This window comes from Callorhinus ursinus, unplaced genomic scaffold (assembly GCF_003265705.2).
Source record: "Callorhinus ursinus isolate GAN/ISIS: 27379988/994484 unplaced genomic scaffold, GSC_fseal_2.0 scaffold1, whole genome shotgun sequence".
Taxonomy (NCBI): Eukaryota; Metazoa; Chordata; class Mammalia; order Carnivora; family Otariidae; genus Callorhinus; species Callorhinus ursinus.
Window position 1 is genome coordinate 792,543 of NW_027397063.1, and position 18,061 is coordinate 810,603.

The 18,061-nt window shown below is 45.4% G+C and overlaps 1 protein-coding gene across 6 annotated transcripts in view; it reads left to right on the plus strand.

Moving 5' to 3' along the window:
• The window catches only part of HLCS (holocarboxylase synthetase), a 229,498-nt gene that overhangs the window by 69,540 nt on the left and 141,897 nt on the right, over window positions 1-18,061 (plus strand). For all 6 annotated transcript variants that reach the window (XM_073890607.1, XM_073890584.1, XM_025871546.2 and 3 more), the window contains one exon: window positions 6,103-6,374. In XM_073890607.1, the coding sequence (XP_073746708.1) occupies window positions 6,103-6,374 (272 nt within the window). The remainder of the gene's footprint in view (window positions 1-6,102; window positions 6,375-18,061) is intronic.

Genomic DNA, 18,061 nt, shown 5'->3' on the forward strand with positions numbered 1-18,061 from the left:
CCTGGGGAATTTGATAAAGGCAATTCAGATCTGTTCACTTTATACCTTAAGGGCATTGACCAAAGTTGAAGGCATTGGTTATAACTAATGGCCAGATGTGAGGTTTGGAGGTATCTTAGTTCAGGTTGCTAAAACAGAATAGCATAGATCCAGGTGATTTATAAACAACAGACATTTATTTCTCACACTTCTGGAGTCTCCACGTCTGAGATCAAGGTTGCTGCCATGTTTGGTTCTGGTGAGAACCCTCTGTTGGGGTGAGAGAGCTCTCTTTTTGCTGTGCCCCTGCTTGGTGGAGAGGGTGAAGGATCTTTCTGGAGTTGCTTTTATAAGGGCCATTCCCACATCCCATTCAGGAGGGCTCCACCCACCTCCTAATGCCATCACCTTGGGGATTTCAATTTCAATGTGAATTCGGGGTGGGGGGGGCACACAAATGTTCAGTCCATAACAGAGGGCTACTTTTATATGTTATTTATTCATTTTGTCTTCTTCCTCCAGTAGAATTTATATCAAAGAAATAACAGTGAACAGGGATTATTTGGTTTAAAATTTATCTTGAGGGCCGCCTGTGTGACTCAGTTGGTTGCCTGGGTGGCTCAGTCGGTTAGGCAGCTGCCCTGGGCTCAGGTCATGATCCTGGGGTCCTGGGATCAAGCCCTGCATCATCGGGCTCCCCACTTGTCAGGGAGCCTGCTTCTCCCTCTGCCGCTACCCCCTGCTTATGTGCTCTCTCTCTCAAATAAATAAATAAATAAATAAATAAAATCTTAAAAAATAAAATTTATCTTAGTTCTTCCTGCAAAGATGGAAAGTTAGGGCTGTAGCTTCCGGTAACTCACTTCAGCTCACTTCTGACAACTTCTGGTGCTTATTCAAACAGAAGCATTTCCTATTTTGCACTCCTCCTGGGCACTTTGCTTTTCCCTCTGGAACTGTCCTCTCCTCTTTTGTCCTGGAGTGCTCCTCTTGCTGTCCTTCCCACTGAGTTGTGAGCTTCTAGGCCAGGCTTATCCTTTTATTTATCTTTATATCTCCATCAGGGCCTCCTTTGCAGTAGGTCAGCTACTTTGCTGCTTCATGTACCCCCTCAGCTTCCTCTGAGCCTATTCCATGTAGCTCTGTAGCTGAGTGTGGCTGGATAAAAGCACAACATTGGGTCACCTGCTCACTCTGAATTCAGAAACACTAACCTGGAGTGGACCCTGAACACTTCCACTTGCTCCTTCTATTTTCCCTGCTTTCCTCATTTTCTCACTCTGCCTTCTCAAACCTCTTTCTTCCTTTTCACTCTTAGTTGATGATCTTGCTGTTTATTTATTGAGGAAAAACAGAAGGAATCCGAAGATGATGTCAGCAGCCTTCAGCCTGGGGCTCCTTCCTACCTCCCTGTCAGCCTGGGAGCAGAATAATGGTAGCATAGATGAGTTCCCAGGGCTGTCCTGGATGGTTGTGCGGCCAGCAGGGGTGAGGGAGGGCTGCAACCCAGTGGGGAAGCAGGCTAGGGTCTCCAGCGGGGATGTGGAACCCTGTCCATCCCAGTGCTGGAGGGCTCTGCTCCTGAAGCTGACCTCTTTGCTTGAGCATCGGGATCCAGTCCTCACCTGTTCACCTGTTACCTTTCTGGATCGGACAATTCACATCATCATTAAAACACATGCTGTTATTTCTCTCATTTAACCAAACCGTACCTGTTTGGAGGACTCCCTTCCTCCCTGTAGCCACTGCCCCCATCTTTTTTTCCCCAAGAGGAAACTCCTTGCCAGAGTTTTGTTCTTGGAGTCTGTGGTTTCTTTCCTTCCCTTAATAACATCAGACTTGCCTGCGCCCGATGGGCTCTGCCTTGCAGAACCCAGTGGGTACTGCTCAGCCCTCTTCCTGCTGCCCTACCACCATCTTCCTACTTTCTTGCTGCCTGTGAACTTGGACCCCGGAATTCCCAGGGAGCTCCCACACCCTATGCATGCACACTTGATTTTCCTTTGCCTTCTCAGTGTCCTTTGCAGACTCCTGCTCATCTCCCTGACATCTAAGCATTGACACCCGTTGAGGGTTGAATTTTGTTCCCCCAGAACCTACACTGAAGTCCTAATCTCCAGAACCTGTGAGGGTGTCCTTATTTGGGTATAAGGTCTTTGCAGACATAATCCAGTTAAGATGAGGTCGCTAGGGCTGGCCCTGATCCAATATGGCTAGTGTCCTTTGAAGAAGAGGACACGAGACACAGGCGCAGGGAAGGGAGCCAAGGATGGCCAGCAGCACCAGAAGCCAGGAGAGGAGCCTAGAACAGACTCTCTCCTAGAGCCTTCAGAGGCGGCGCGGCCCTGCCGACACCTTCATCTTGGACTTGCGGCCTCCGGAACTGTGGGATGGTAGATTTCTGCTGTCTAAGCCCCGCAGTTCGCGGCACTTTGTAGTGGCAGCCCCAGGAAACTGGTGTAACCCCTCTTTTCATCTACAGTCACTCCCTCATTGCTCTCAGCCTGTCTCCTGCCTTCAGATTATCATCTGCAGTCTGGAGATTCCCAAATTTATGTCCTCGGTGTGGCCCTCTCCCCTAGACCCCTGACTCACGTGTCCTACTGCTTATTCGCTGCCTCCGTCCGTTTCTAACCAGTGTCTCACGTGTGATGTGCCCAGAGCCGGCTCTTCCGGGTCACACCTGTTCCTTCCCTTTCCCCTCAGTATTTCCGGGGGCAGCTCCATCCTTCCAGGTGCTTAGGCCAGAAGTGTTGGCCTCATTTCTTTTTTTTTTTTTTAAGAGAAGTAAGCCTTTATTTCCTTGTCTTACACATAAGGTTGGCTGAATTGGTTGCTTGGGCTCATTTTTGACTCCCCATTCCCTCTGACATCCCAAGGGTGATCTGTCAGCGTATCTTGCGGCCTCTGCGTCAGTCGCATGGCCACCGTGACACCTGTCCAGGCGTTAGCATCTCCCTCCTGGGAGCTTCAGAGGCTTCCTGACTGGTGTCTGCTTCCTTGTGTTTGCTGCCCCTTAATCTGTGCTCAGGGCAGTTTGCTGAGTGAGTGATCCTGCGGTGACTGTGACCAGGAGGTCACCATACTCCCTTTCCCAAAGGCTCCAGGGCTCCTCATTGCCCCCAGAGTGAAAGTCCCAGTCCCCGCTGTGGCCCTTCAGGCCTTGCACAGTGTGGGGGCCCCTTCACCTCCCTCCTCTGGGCTCCTTGGCCCCCTCCTGGCTTGCTCTGCGTTCTGGGCACTTCCCTCCCTCATGCTTCCCTTTGGGCCTCTGCTCCTCCTTGGAATCCTCTGTGTAAATAGAGAAGAGCCGTGGGCTTGTGTGGGTTACATCGTCCCACCCTCCTTTCTTCCCTCCCCCCAGGGTTCATCTGCCCTCCCCACGATGGCCTACCTCCAACACTTCTTATCTCTCCTCTCTGCTTATCGTCTCTTCCTTGGCACTTTATGACTAACATTCTATGTCTTGTGCTGATGAATTTTTATAAAAATGATCTGACTCCCATGCTAGGATATAAGCCTTTTGAGGATGGGAACTTTGGCTCCTTTGTTCACTACTGAATGTCCAGAACCTATGAGAAAGTCTACCATATGGTGGTAGGCACCCCATAATATCATAATATTTGTCGCATGAATGGATTGACAAAACATTTTAGTTGAATCTGATATTTTTATAATAGTTAGTGTTTATTTTACCATTTGTGTGTGTGTTTTATCTTTTTTTTTTACTTTTTTAAAAGATTTTATTTATTTATTTGAGAGAAAGAGTGTGTGTGTGTGTGTGTGTGAGTGGGGAGAGGGGAAAAAGGGGAGGGAGAGGGACCAGCAGACTCCGCGCCGAGTACAGAGCCCGACACGGGGCTTGATCTCACGACCCTGAGATAGTGATGTGAGCCGAAACCAAGAGTCGGTCGCTTAACCGCCTGAGCCACCCAGCTGCCCCCATTTTGTTTTACTTTTAATTATGATAGTTTTAAAATCTAGAGAAGAATAGAGAGAATAGTGTGACAGATACCCCAAATACACATGGTCTAAATTTAACAGTTATTAGCGTTTTGCCTTATTTGCTTCATCTATTTTGGGAGTAAACTACAGATACCATGACACATACACATTTCTACCATTAAGGCCGTGTTTCTACATCACCATGGTACCGTTATCATGCCTCCTGGACCTGACAGTGAATCTTTGTTGTCTGATCCATACTCTCCAGATTCAAATTTCCTAATTCTTTCAAAATGTCTCTTCCAGCTCAGTTGTTCAGACCAGAATGCGGTGAAGAGCCACTCACTGTATTTGATCGTGTCTTTCACGTCTCTCCTCATCCAGACGGGGTTTCACCCTCTCTCCCCCCTTCTGCCTTTGGGGCCCCTGTGACATTGACTTGCCAATTCTTGTTTTGTGAAATATCTCACCTCCTCGATTTCTTCTGATTTCCTTCCTCCTGAGGTTATTTAACTTGTTCTTCTGTCCTCTATACTTTTCATCAAGTGGAGGTGCATTTTAATGGTCCATTAGTTGAATTTAGTTCAGTGAAATTTCATCTTTGAAGCTGCTTCTCTGCGGCCACATGCAGCTTTGGGGCATACCCTGTGTTAACAGAAGGGCACCTTTCCTCTTTCGAAAGGCCCAGCATTTGCATGAAGGTGGCCTAAGAGCCTAGGTCTGTGTTTACTGTGACTCTCTGATCTTAATACATTTGGTGTTGGCCTCTCAGGGTGATGACTCCCCTGATCCCGTAGTTCCCTGGTGCCCCACGTCCTACCCCACCCCGGAGGGAGGTCCCTCCAGGGTGGGGCATCCACGGCCTGAGAGGAAGTTGCAGCCTGCTGGAGGCTCCAAGACCCCTTCTTGTTGTAGGGATTGGAATAGAGAGCTCTGTTCTGGATCAGGCAAGGTTTCTGGTAGGTTCTGCCTCCCTCCCAACCCCCCCTGGACCCACATTTGGACAAAGTGGAGGCAGCTGTTGGGTTCCCCATTATTTCCCCAATGTAAAAGTCATGTTCCCCCTGCTGGTGGCCTGTCAGTGGCTGGTGGGGGTCAGCTTGTCTAGGAGAGGGGGTAGAGGTCCTCCAGAGGGGGAGAGCGAATGCTCTTATCTTAGTGCCTTGTGTTCTGTGACTCCTGTTCTGGCATTTTATAGTATTTCCCCAGATCGGATAATGAATTTCCTTGAGGGGCGAAAGTTTAAAGCTGTAAATTTCCTGCAAAAGGCACAGACTTAGAGAATTACTAATGAACTTTAGAGCCGGAGAAGACTTTTAAGGATTTAGGATATAATGTAGGATAGAAAGTTTAATAAGGTGCATTTATTTCTTTGGATCCTGGCTTCTGAACAGTTTACAGTTGATCCTCAAACAGTGTGGGAAAATTAGGAGAATTCCCCCCTCCACCCCACTCCCTGCTAGGGAGGTCGAAAATCCACAGCATATAACTTTGACTCCCCAAAAACTTAAATGGCAATGGCATACTGTTGACTGAAAACCTTACCAATGGCATAAACAGTCAGTCGATTAACACGTGTTTTGTTTGTTTTTTTTTTAGATCTTATTTATTTATTTGACAGAGAGACACAGCAAGAGAGGGAATACAAGCAGGGGGAGCAGGAGAGGGAGAAGCAGGCTTCCCGTGGAGCAGGGAGCCCGACATGGGGCTCGATCCCAGGACCCTAGGATCACGACCTGAGCCGAAGGCAGATGCTTAACGACTGAGCCACCCAGGCACCCCTTAACACGTACTTTGTGTGCTATGTGTATTATATACAGTCTCCTTACAAGAAAGTAAGCTAGAGAAAAGAAAACATTATTAAGAAAAGCGTAAGGAAGAGAAAATACATTTACAGCACTGTACTGTATTTATCGAAAAAAGCCCGAGCATAAGTGGACCTTCCCAGTTCAAACCTGCATTGTTCAAGGGTCAAGTGTATTTTTATGGTATAAGCATATTTCCTATACTTATTGTCTACTGTATGATGGCACAGATGTTTGGAATATGTTACTCTAGCTCTTACTGGTCATGAATTAGGAAGTACTTATATTACCAAAGTGGCATTTTAGGGAAAGGCTACCATCACCTCATGTAATGCCAAATTACGACCTTTTCATTTCTTTCTTTATAACACAGGAAATCTGGGATCCTCTTATGCGGTGGCTGGGGAAGCATGTGGATCCTGAAGGAGTCATAAAATCCAGCAAGCTCTCCCTTAAGTTTCTTTCATCCTACACGTCTGAAATAGAAATCAATCCATCTGCCCTACCTGTGGTGACTGACGTGGAGGCCTTCTCTTCAGAAAATTTTAACTTGGACATCTACCGACAGAATCTGCAGACAAAGCGACTTGGAAAAGTAATTCTGTTTGCCGAAGTGACGCCTACCACGATGAACCTTCTGGATGGGTAAGTTCTGGCCAGACTTTGTGCAGCTGCTCAGAGGAGTCCAGAGGAGTCTCCTGTCGGACCAGCGTTGGGGGAGAAGGGGTAGAAACGAAGGGGAACTCTCAATAAGCCCATTAGCAAAGCAAGGTGGTCCTAGAAGAGGTAAAATGTAGGAAGAAAAGTTTAAAAATGTTCCTTGATCACAGGTTTATATTTGAAAGCAAGGGGATTTTGTGTATTGTGACTCTCTTCCTTCCCTTAGTGGTTGACCTTTCAGATGGTCCTCGGAAAAAACTTGATGGAAAAATATCTTTACCCAGTGGTGTTATTACTCAGGCCATTATTTTATTTTTGTGTTGTTGTAACCAGAAGATGTTTTGTGGGGGGGCCAGGACAGCACATTTGAACGACATATGAGCTGTGTTGAGTTGAAATGAATTGGAAACTTCATACTTTTGGAAACCCATTTTGATATGTTCCCTGTTCAGTACATTTTGCAGGCGCTCTCTAATCCCATTTAGATGTTTGAGATTTATTCTTACAGAGTTTTCTTTCTTATTTCTTCTGTTTCATGGACTTTGGTTAAAGTTTAAAAAATGACAAACAGATGAAAGGAATTTTTTTAACTCTTAAATTAGTATTAATATTCTTATATTGAGATAGTTTAAAAAGTAGGCTTACAGAGGGAGTGAATAAGAAAGGCATCTTCCTTCACCATGGGACTAAAATTTCAGGACTGTAAAACTAAAAAACAAAAACCAAACACCCCACTGGATTCACAGTTTCTGGGCATTTTCACTCATGGGACTGCACAATTAGATGCATAATTCACCATAGGGGAATATGTTGGTCTTTCTTAATAATTTCTGGAATTTGATAATATGTTGTTATAAAAATGATGAGATAACCTTAGAATTTTCTTGACTGTCATCGTCAAAGCCATGGAATTGGCGGTTTTGTGTGAATAGTGTGTAGAGAAAGCGTTCGTGGAGCGGAATCAGTAGAGTGAGGTGGGTGTAGCACGAGGGGGTATGAGTCATGACCGTGAACAGTTATTTGCTGGGTTATTTTGTGTTGTCACAGGTACTTTTTTTCAGTGTTCTCTTCCGTTTCCTGCCTCCCCTCCTACCCAATCCCGTGCCCTCCGATGAGAAGGAAAAAGCCTGTGTTTGTATATGGAACAATTGTTACTTGCTTGCGCAAACTCTGCGATAATCCTCTGTTACTCAAGAGCACACTATTTGTATTGAAAAGGTGACCTATTATCATCGTATTTTCCAAATAAAAAATCAGACACAGCATTTGACATAGGATTTTGGGAGATTAAATTTAGATAGAAAAACATTGGCACTTTATGGGGTGCCTGTGTGGCTCGGTCGGTGAGGCATCTGCCTTTGGCTCAGGTCGTGATCTCAGGGTCCTGGGATCGAGCCCCGCATCGGGCTCCCTGCTCAGTGGCAAGTCTGCTTCTCTCTCTCTCCCTCTGTCCCTCCTCCTGCTCGTGCTCTCTCTCTCTCAAATAAATAAAATCTTAAAAAACAAAACAAAACACTGGCACTTCTCCATTTTTGTTGGGCAGTAAGTGAAGAATATATATATATTTTTTAAAGATTTTATTTATTTGACAGAGAGAGAGACACCGCGAGAGAGGGAACACAAGCAGGGGGAGTGGGAGAGGGAGAAGCAGGCTTCCCGCAGAGCAGGGAGCCCGATGCGGGGCTCGATCCCAGGACCCTGGGATCATGACCTGAGCCGAAGGCAGACGCTTAACGACTGAGCCACGGGATCATGACCTGAGCCGAAGACAGACGCTTAACGACCGAGCCACACAGGCGCCCCAAGTGAAGAATATTTTATGTTGGGATGATCTTGAACCACTGGAATTACGGGCTCTGAGCTCGTGTAGTGGGCAGTGATTACTAAGAGGTCTGCAAGCCGTCTAGAGTGGATCACCCATCTCCTGTGTAATCAGATGATTGGGTTTCCTTACATCCTGGTGAGCACGTGTTTTAGGATAGAAAGAAAATGCCGTGTAAATACACTGCTTTAGTACCCTTGATTACTGGTAAGTTCCTTTTTGATACTGAACTTTTTTTTTTTTTTTTTTTTTACATTCTGTCTTAAGCAACTTGAGTCTGGAAAAGTGTGTAGCTGAGCAGGACAATAGCAGAGTCAGAACCTTCTGTAGGATGACGAGTTTTTATTTTTACAGAAGAGAAAAATATTTTGGCTTTTCCAAGGGCATTTAGGAAGTGTCTTTGTTTCTCTTCTTGCCTGGTCTCTGTAGAGGACAGAGAATAAAATAGCTTTGATGATTAATGATTAATCCTTCTGCTTGGCACAGAGCAGATCCCACGTTAATAAATAGTGGCTGCTCACCATAACATACAGATGTCCTGTTGCATGGCTCGCATGGCTTCCTTCCGAACACTGTGAGATACAGTTACTCACTGCAGCCTCGTGAGTCATCAAGCCTGCTGAGAAGTTCCTGGGGGTGGGGTGGGGTGGGGTGGATGGGTTGTAGCCTTTTTTGGGAGAAGGAGCTTGAGGTCACCTTGATGCCGAAAACTCACAGTTGTCCACAAAGGGACCATGAGATGGATAAATATGGCTTATTCCTTTCTAAGAGTAAGACCAAAACCATTTTTCTTTTTTTTTTTTTTTAAAGATTTATTTATTTGAGAGAGAGGGAGAGAGAGTGTGAGAGCAGGAGCGGAGGGGCAGAGGGAGAGAGAGAGACTCTTTAGGAGACTCCACACTGAGTGGGGAGCACGATGCGGGGCTCGATCCCACGACCCTGCGATCATGACCTGAGCCGAGATCAAAAGTCAGACTCTTAACTGACTGAGCCACCCATGTGCCCCAGACCAAAACCACGTCTATAGCTAATATTATATTTGATCCCACATGGGCTCTCCTCATGGAAGCAGAGTCTATTGTGGTCATAATAATAATAATAATAATACTAGCTAATGTATTGAAAGCTTTTATCTTTTAGACACTGCTTCAATGTACTTTACATACATGTACCGACCAGATTCATATGGTATCTTTTAGTGCCTAGGGTCATCAGGGTCAAACTCTAGTATAATACCAGCATGTAGAAAGCTGCGTATCAGAATTTACCATATATGAACTTGTTCCTGTGGACCGACCACATGCATAGGTCTATTATGCAGAGCAAGAAGAATTTTCAAAAGTGTGGCCTGGCTTTGAATTCCATGCATGTTTCTCTCTTTAAATCTGTCACTTCTGTGGCTCTTTCCTCAGGGTCTGGAATAGAAGTAAAATGTAAGTTAGATAATAGATCTTTATTATAAGGTTTCTAAAATCTTTTTTCTCTGCCCTACCCCCCCCCCGCCACCCGCAGGGACTTGTTGCAGCTAAAAATTGGAAGTTTCCTTCCTAAGAAAGGAGGGGGACACCCATGGTGGGGAACAGCCAGCGATTTCTGCCTCAGTCCCAAATATCTGTGTTGTATGACCCTCCTCCCCCCGCCCTGTCTAAAACTCTCACCCCTCCTCCAGGAAGGTAGCCCTACTAGTCTGCTCCGTCGAGCAGATTCAGGATCTCTGGGGAAGGAACCTTCTCTCTCAGGGCCGGACGTGGCTCACTGAGGTCTGGCAGTCTGCTGGTTAAAACAGACGTGTTCTCTGCCACCAGCTACGGGGGTGAGATGGGGACCATGGCATCCCCCGGGGCAGGGAAGGACTCCCTGCACAGGCGGTAGGTAGGTTTCCTGGTCATGCATCTGGCCTGGTGTCCTTGGGGTCATGGCTTTGCCTTTTGGGAGGGTCTTGACTATAACACCTTTCTAACAGTTGCATGGTCTTCCTCCCAAACTATAGAAAGCCAGGCTTCTAGCAAATGCTTTGCTGCTGTTTGACGGGAGCGGTCTCCACTGTTCCCTGCCCCGATGACCCTCCCTCTCTCTCAGGTCACATTTCTTGTGATATGCGTGAGATCGAAGCCTCTGCACACCCCATTCAGGTACCAGCTTCTAGGTCAATTAGGATTAGACAGGTATCCCCAAATTAAAGTGTTTCAAACAGGATTGAGATTTGGGTTCCTTTCTCTGTCCTGTAAATGAGAGAGGCCGAGATGGGCAGCCCAGGGTCCGCCAGCGTGCGGCCCACTGCATCAGGGATGCAATTGAGTTGCTTTGCCACCCTCAGCAAGTGGTCTGGGAGGCACCCCCGGCATTTATGTTCTCGTCTTAGCCAGTACGCAGGAGGAGGGGGTGAGAAGGGTATGCCTCCACTCTTATGGACTCTTTCCAGAAATCGCTCGTGACTTTTTTGTTTATATTCTAGGGCTAGGATCTACGCACAGGACCATATCGACCCACAAAGAAGGCTAGGAAATAAACGTGGTCTGTATACTCAGCATCCATGAATCCACTGAAAATCGGGGGCCGAGCACTAGGGAGGAGTGGAGAACAGATATTGGAGGAGAATTAGAAGTCTTTTTCCCAAGCATGTACTTTTTATTAGTCAGACTATTAAGAAAAACAGCTGGAGGCCTTTAAATAGTATACATGGAATGATAGCCCCAGGGCCTACAAGATTTAAAATCATGGGTGAAAATAGTTATTTGAATACTCACACTAATTCTGTCTCACCTCAGTACCATCAGAGGTAATTTGGAAATTGCTCTTCTGACAAATAGTTTGGAGGGCTACCATCTTTTCTTCTCTGGCTACAAACCCAGCTGAACTACTGCAGCCCTGAGACAGACGTTGAAAGCTTTCATTTGATCTCAAAGTATGAAAGCAGGCAGGTGCCAGAGCCATGCACCACCACCACCTTCCCCTCCTGCCCCTGAGCTGTGAATGTTAAAGGTGTGTTAGTGATCCAGTAGAGGGGAAGGAGCTCTGGGGAAGGGAGTGACCAGGGGAGATAAGGGAGCTTCTTGCTAGCAACTAAATCGAGGCAGTTGAAGGGCCTGTGGGCTCCCCTCTCCAAACATAAAAAGTAAAAGTCATGTCAGTGAGTGATAGTCCCCCAATAGTCGTACTTGGCTCAGCTACCCACCAGTCTGACTAGGACAGGTAATTTCACCCTCTGTTTCCTGCTCCAGTCATGTTCCCTGGCACGTGTTTCTGACCCTGAAATGTGTTTTCTACTCTGTTGTCAGGGTAACCTTTTGGACGTGATGCTGGATTTGATTGCCTTTAGACACCTTTCTTTTTCCTTCTGCCCTATTTCCTGGTAGGTTTTCCTGTGACCAGTTAGCTCTGCTAGTTGGATAGAGTCCCAAGGGCATGGGCTCCACACTGTGTCTGGACCAGTGAACATTACTGTGTCCCACAGTCACATCCTACATATGTGCACCCCAGAAGCCATTTGCAAATGTGAGCTATTGGTGGTGGTGGGGTCTACACTGGTGTTGGCGATGGATTAGAACCATCCATCACCACCATTGAGAGAAACACCTCCACGTGGCATGCTTGGGTTACCACATTCTGTCTCATCTTGTGATTAGTCTCTGCTGTGGGGAAGACATTAAGGCCAGACCATGGAGCACAGAGCTTGGGAGTAACTGAGTTGTGATAATTGTGGAATTGTCCCTTATTAGATTTTGACTCATATCATCTTTTTTGATGACTTTTACCGAGTCGCTGTCAGATACTGAAATAACTCACGTGTGAAGCCACAGTTTGTGGTGAGCCAGTTGACCATAAACTTGTTTATACTGATTTCCTTAGCATACTTATATATCCTCAGTAAACTGACCAAGGGTGGATTCTTTTTTATTTGTAAAGAATAATATAGATTTCCATGGGCGCCTGGGTGGCTCAGTTGGTTAAGCGACTGCCTTCGGCTCAGGTCATGATCCTGGGGTCCCGGGATCGAGTCCCGCATCGGGCTCCCTGCTCAGCGGGGAGTCTGCTTCTCCCTCTGACCCTCTTCCCTCTCGTGCTCTCTCTCATTCTCTCTCTCTCTCTCAAAAAATAAATAAAATCTTAAAAAAAAAAGAATAATATAGATTTCCTTATTAAATAAGTTTATTTTCTTAATATTGTTTAAGTCCCTTGATTTTTCAGGCTTAAGTTTGCCTTCATCCATAGAATAAGCATTTATGGCATGCCTTCTGTATGCCAGGCACTGTGTTAGGCTCTTGAGGGAGAATGATGGAGAAGGTACTACCCCAGCCTTACAGTGCATTGGAAGAATCAGATTGCAGTGCACATTCAGCTCATACACGTTGTGTGCACCCTTCTTGTTCTGAGTGCGAGGGGTTTGGGCAGAGAGAAGTGGGTACAGTAGATAATGTGATATAGGGAAGGAAGTAGACTGATCAATGAATTTTTTTTGAGCAGTTACTATGTGTCAGGCATCATTCCTGATGCCATAAATCCCCGGCTCTGGTAGGGAAAATGCTGGAACTGAAAATTTTATCACCATCTGGCTCTGTATCCCTCCCCTGGGCCTTGCTCTCCTTAGCTGTGAGATCTGGGGCGCTGGACACTCCCCTGATGGGGTGATCTTCCCAAGTCTGCCTCTTTTACCAGCCAACCTTTTCCCAGCACCTCTAGAGGGCTGAAATGGTTTTGGGAATTAGGCTCACTTTGCATGGGAGACAGTAGACTTCCTGCGAGCAAAAGAAATGAAAAGGAAAAACAGTCCCAGAACACGGTTTTTGAAAACATTTTGGGGAAACATTGGGGCGAATGGCCACCATCATTTGATAAAGAGTATTTTTGTTTCAGAATCTGGGGCCAACGCTAGCTTTTCGCCTCTCTGCATGTGTGTCCATTCAGTCCCAAACATCTCTTTCCCCTTTTTTGCTCTTCTGGTTCAGCTCCCCTAACTCGCTCTCCTGCACACCCTCCTCCCCTGAAGTCGAGGCCTGAGAGACAGAAATTGGGCTGGAACTAATTTAATGGCTGAGTGACCTCACAGTAGAGAAACAGCCGGATCCTAATAGGGGTCTTTGTCTACATTTCCACCCTGGCTGGTAGCATGCCAGTCAAGAGTCAAGCTAGAGACACAGGTGGAAGCGATTAGACCTGTCATAAGGTTTGAAAAATTGATTCTGGAGGCGAAGTGAATAGATTGAACTTGACAGTGTTGTCCTAAAGATTCTAAGGGAAAATTCTGTAGTTTAATTTGAAATCCCTTGATTATTCATTAGCTTTCCAGATGGCTTTTGTTGATGTTTTACATATTAATGCCTGTATTGTGTTATTGGTGTACTCTTAATGTGCACATAGGTAATGAGCAAAGAATAAATACATGGGTAAGTGTCCCAGATTAATGGGATATTGGTGTAATTGTGAAATAAAGGGTTTTTAAGAAGTTGATTGCTTTGGAATAATTAGCGTGAGCTTTTTTTATGAGCCAATTTGGTACTTTTAAAATGAAAATTATTGGAGAATTTTAAAGAAACCTTCATTTGAATGTTTACTTCTAAATTAAGGTTTAGAATATAACTCCAGCCTTTGACTCTAGAGGTCACAACTGAAGGGCTGGCTATTCTGGCAAGTTCTCCATCAAATGCTTTTTTTTGCCCCAATTCAACACCTGAATAAGTTAACCTTTCACATGCCATGCTCCTGGAATTGAATTATGAAGTGGCCCATTATTTTCCAGAGATGCCTCCACATTAATTTTTAGTGTTTTAGGATGTTTGCTTTCACGTTTTCTAGCTGACTTTTTTTAAAGTAGGGTAAACTCATTGTGCGGTGTGCCATTTTGTGGTGGCTATAGCGTGTGCTGTCTAGATGGCAGTTTCATGAAAATTGGACCTTCTTTGTCTCTCTCTCATCATTAAGCGACATTTAACTGTTGGACAGCCTGAAGCGTCCCAGGTTTTACGGTTCAGAAGAGTGAGGGAGAAGGTCACCACCCAGCGATGCCATGTGAACGGTGAACATCATTGGCTCCAGGGGCACGCAATATGGGCGGCCCAGCCATGGTGGTGTTTCTGCCGGGCCCCCCCCCCCCCCCCCGCCACAGTAGAAGCTCTTCTTCTGGAGCCTTCTTCCAAACACACAGCACAGTCTTTTCATGTTCTTGATGGTGGTTCTTTAATCTTTTGAGGGTACACCAGACCCCTAGGAAAAAACCAAACAAAACCAAAAACAAAACCCTAGACACGATGGTAAGATATCCATTGTGGGAAGTATTTGCAGAAACACCTAGTTCCCCATGGTTCACTCATTTCTAATAACTAAGGATAGACTCTTGGTTTGACCCTAGGGGCTTAGATCTCGCGAACGGGTTATTCCTGTCCTGGGTTGGAATTCCAGTTCCACCTTTTACTACATGAGTGACCTTGGGTAAATCAGAAACCATGCAAGTGTTTCCTTATCTGTGCAATGTCGCTGGTCATAGTCTCTGCTTTCCTCTTCATTTTTTCTTCTTAAATTCATTTGCTCAACTAATTTCTCTTCAGCACCTGCCATGTGCAGGCCTTTGCCACAGGCTCTGGGACCCGGTGGGGAAGGGCAACAGACACATGAGACCTTCCTTCCAGAAGCCTGCATCCACCCCAGGATCCAGAGAGGATGTACTGAGACTCGTCTGCAAAGCTCTCAGCACAGAGCTCATATTGACTGGGCTCTCGCTGTTATTTATTTATTTATTTATTTTAGATTTTTTTTTTTTTTAAGATTTTATTTATTTATTTGCAAAAGAGAGAATGAGAGACAGAGAGCACGAGAGGGAAGAGGGTCAGAGGGAGAAGCAGACTCCCTGCTGAGCAGGGAGCCAGATGTGGGACTCGATCCCGGGACTCTGGGATCATGATCCTGAGCCGGAGGCAGTCGCCCAACCAACTGAGCCACCCAGGCACCGCTGGGCTCTCACTGTTATTTAAACTTCAGTGTAATTCATTTGTTCTTTTGAGCTCTTCAGTGGCGGTGCTGTGAGTGTTTGTGAAACAAATCAGCATTGTCTTCGCCCCAGATTGTAATATGTGTTTTCTTTGGGTGGAGTTTTTGTGGAAGACTTTGGCAGCTTTTTCTTGTCATGCAAGAAGCATGATGGCTCATCACTAGTTACTTTTTTTTTTTTTGCCAGAAATGTGTTGTTTTAGTCCAGCTTTTCTTGAAAGATGAGAAAACATAGTCAGTTGTTTGTGTTTGTGTTACCCTTAAAATATGTGGAGCCAGTTACCCCCCCTTTTTAATCAAATTTATTCTTTTTTTAAATCTTCACAATTTATCATTTTCACAGATAACAACAGTCATTTGGAAAGAGCCAGAACATTGACTCTTTGAACATTTTCATCAGTCCCACGATACGCCTTGTGCATCACCCACATCTTCCTTGAGCCCCTAAACCTCTTGTACCGGTTGGAAATGCATGTGTTTGATGTCGCATGATGGTCTTGAGTTGCTTACATACTTACTACTCTGCAGAATTGCTCAGATATATACTGCACTTGATATTCATTTTGTCAGATGCCTCTGTTCTTTTGAACAAGCAATAAAGTACCACAAAGGGTAATAAAGCAAGGTTTGGGGCTGGAAAATGTCTTCAGTAAAGAAGGTGACAGCCAGTTCCCTAAACTTGTTTTTCCCTGGTTCAGATGCATCTTAGAGAGAAAGCCGAGGGTTAGCTGCAGTTTAGAAGTGAGCAGTTCCCTAAACTTGTTTTTCCCTGGTTCAGATGCATCTTAGAGAGAAAGCCGAGGGTTGCTGCAGTTTAGAAGTGAGCAGTGTCCTACGGTGGTTGGGAATGTTTTCACTCTTAGTTATTGAGAGCGGAGGAGTGATTTCTTAGCGACGTGTCCTGGGAGGGCCCAGAGTGGGCAGATGAGAAATCTGGCTTTCACTGGGCAGGGTAGCCTGGGATACTGACAGCATCTCAGTCCCCCGAGCGTTGTTGGCGAATTCCATGACTTCTCATCTTAAAATGAGCAAACTGTTGTGATGCCCACTCATAGGAATGGCACTCATGTCGAGAGGGTCAGAGGGAGGGGTGAAATGGGGAGCCCTTGGCTCGGTCTCTGACATGGAGTGGGTGATTAGGAAGTGCGGCTTGTCTCCCCACTGAGATGGGTGCTCTCTCCAGATGGAGACTGCTGAGAGCCGCCTCCTTGGCAACTGCAAAAATAAAGATGGAGAATGTGTCCCAAGGTTCTCATGCAAGAAAAAAAATGTATGACAAGAAAGCAGCATTTTAAAAAACTTTGTTCTGTGACAACATGGACAGGACCTTGTCTGTCTTGCTAAGTGAGAGAAGTCAGACGGAGAAAGCTTAAGTACTGTGTGATATCACTCCTATGTGGAATCTAAAAAGCCAGACTCCTAAGAACAGAGGTAGAATGGTGGTTACCAGGGAATGGCGGTGAGGGGTGGGGGACTGGAACAGATGTTGTTTAAGGGCACGAAGCTGCAACGAGAAGCCCTCAAGCTCTCAAATAAATCCTCACGACCTAATGCACAGCACAGTGAACGTAGACAGCAGTACCATATTGTGATCGTCAAACTTGCTTCGCGACTAGAACCTAACTACTCCAACCACTGAAAATAAAGGATAAGTAATGTGAGGGGCACCTGGCTGGCTCAGTCAGTGGAGTGTCCGACTCGTGGTCTCAAGGTTGTGAGTTTAAGCCCCGCGTTGGGCATGGAGCCTACTTAAAACAATAAAACAAAACAAAACAAAAAACCCAGAAATGATAAGTAATGTATTAGAGGTGCCCTTTATTGCCACAATAGCAATCATATTGCAATATAAATGTATCAAATTAACATCTACATCTTAAATTTACACAATGTTCTATGTCAAATATACTTCAATTAAAAAAAGTAAAATTCAGTGCAAGAGAAAGTGAAACTCAGTTTATGAATTAACATTAGTTTCTACATGGAAAAGTTTTAAATATTCTTAGAATTTGGTGTTTGTGATCATTCAAGTATGGCCACTTACCTGTATACACGTGAGGGAGGTAGAGGCTGAGCTGTGGGTTAAAACATTTGTTTTAGTAAAGATGTGTTAGGTGATCAGGCGCATCTTTTTCCCTCGCCCTGTTCTGCATACCTCTGCCCCATTCCCATTTCTCCCCTGACATGGCTTTGTGACTCACTTAGAAAAACTTCTGTTTTTCTTTCTCATAAAAACACTTACCTGCTTTGGAGGTGAGGGTTGATTTGCTTTCATCTGCCCCTTTAAAATCTTTTACACACCTACCATTTGTCCAAACACACTCGGAGCTCTGAAATGCCCTTGTTTCTGCTTTCTGTTTTGGAGAGAGGCATGTTCTGTTTCTGCATGAGGGGTATTCCGTCACCCTGAGACCCAGACGCCACATTTTTTCGGCATTGCACAAGGGGTCATTCATCATTTTCATTTTTCGTTTGGCTCTCCCACCAGAGTATTCAAATTAGCGAAAAGGAAAATGAAGTCATTGCCTGGCAGAGAAGTATTTTCTCGGGATATGGGAAGGGTAGAGGTGACAAGAGAAGAGGAAGGGATTATGATGAGGTCTGTCCCTACCTCTTTTTCTAGCCTTTGGTTCCAGAGGTCACCTGGATGCTAATGTGGTTTTCACAGGTTAAAATTGGGTAATATGTGTGTACAGAAGTTACCCAAAAATGAAACTACACAGTGGGACAGCAGCGTCAGTGACCTTGGAAACTTAGGCTGTAATTTTATCTGTGTCGGTCTTACACACCAGCTGTGTGATGTTGGGTGAACCACCTAAATTCCCTGGATCTGTTTCCTTATCTGTAAAATGAGAGGGCTGTACTAGATCTG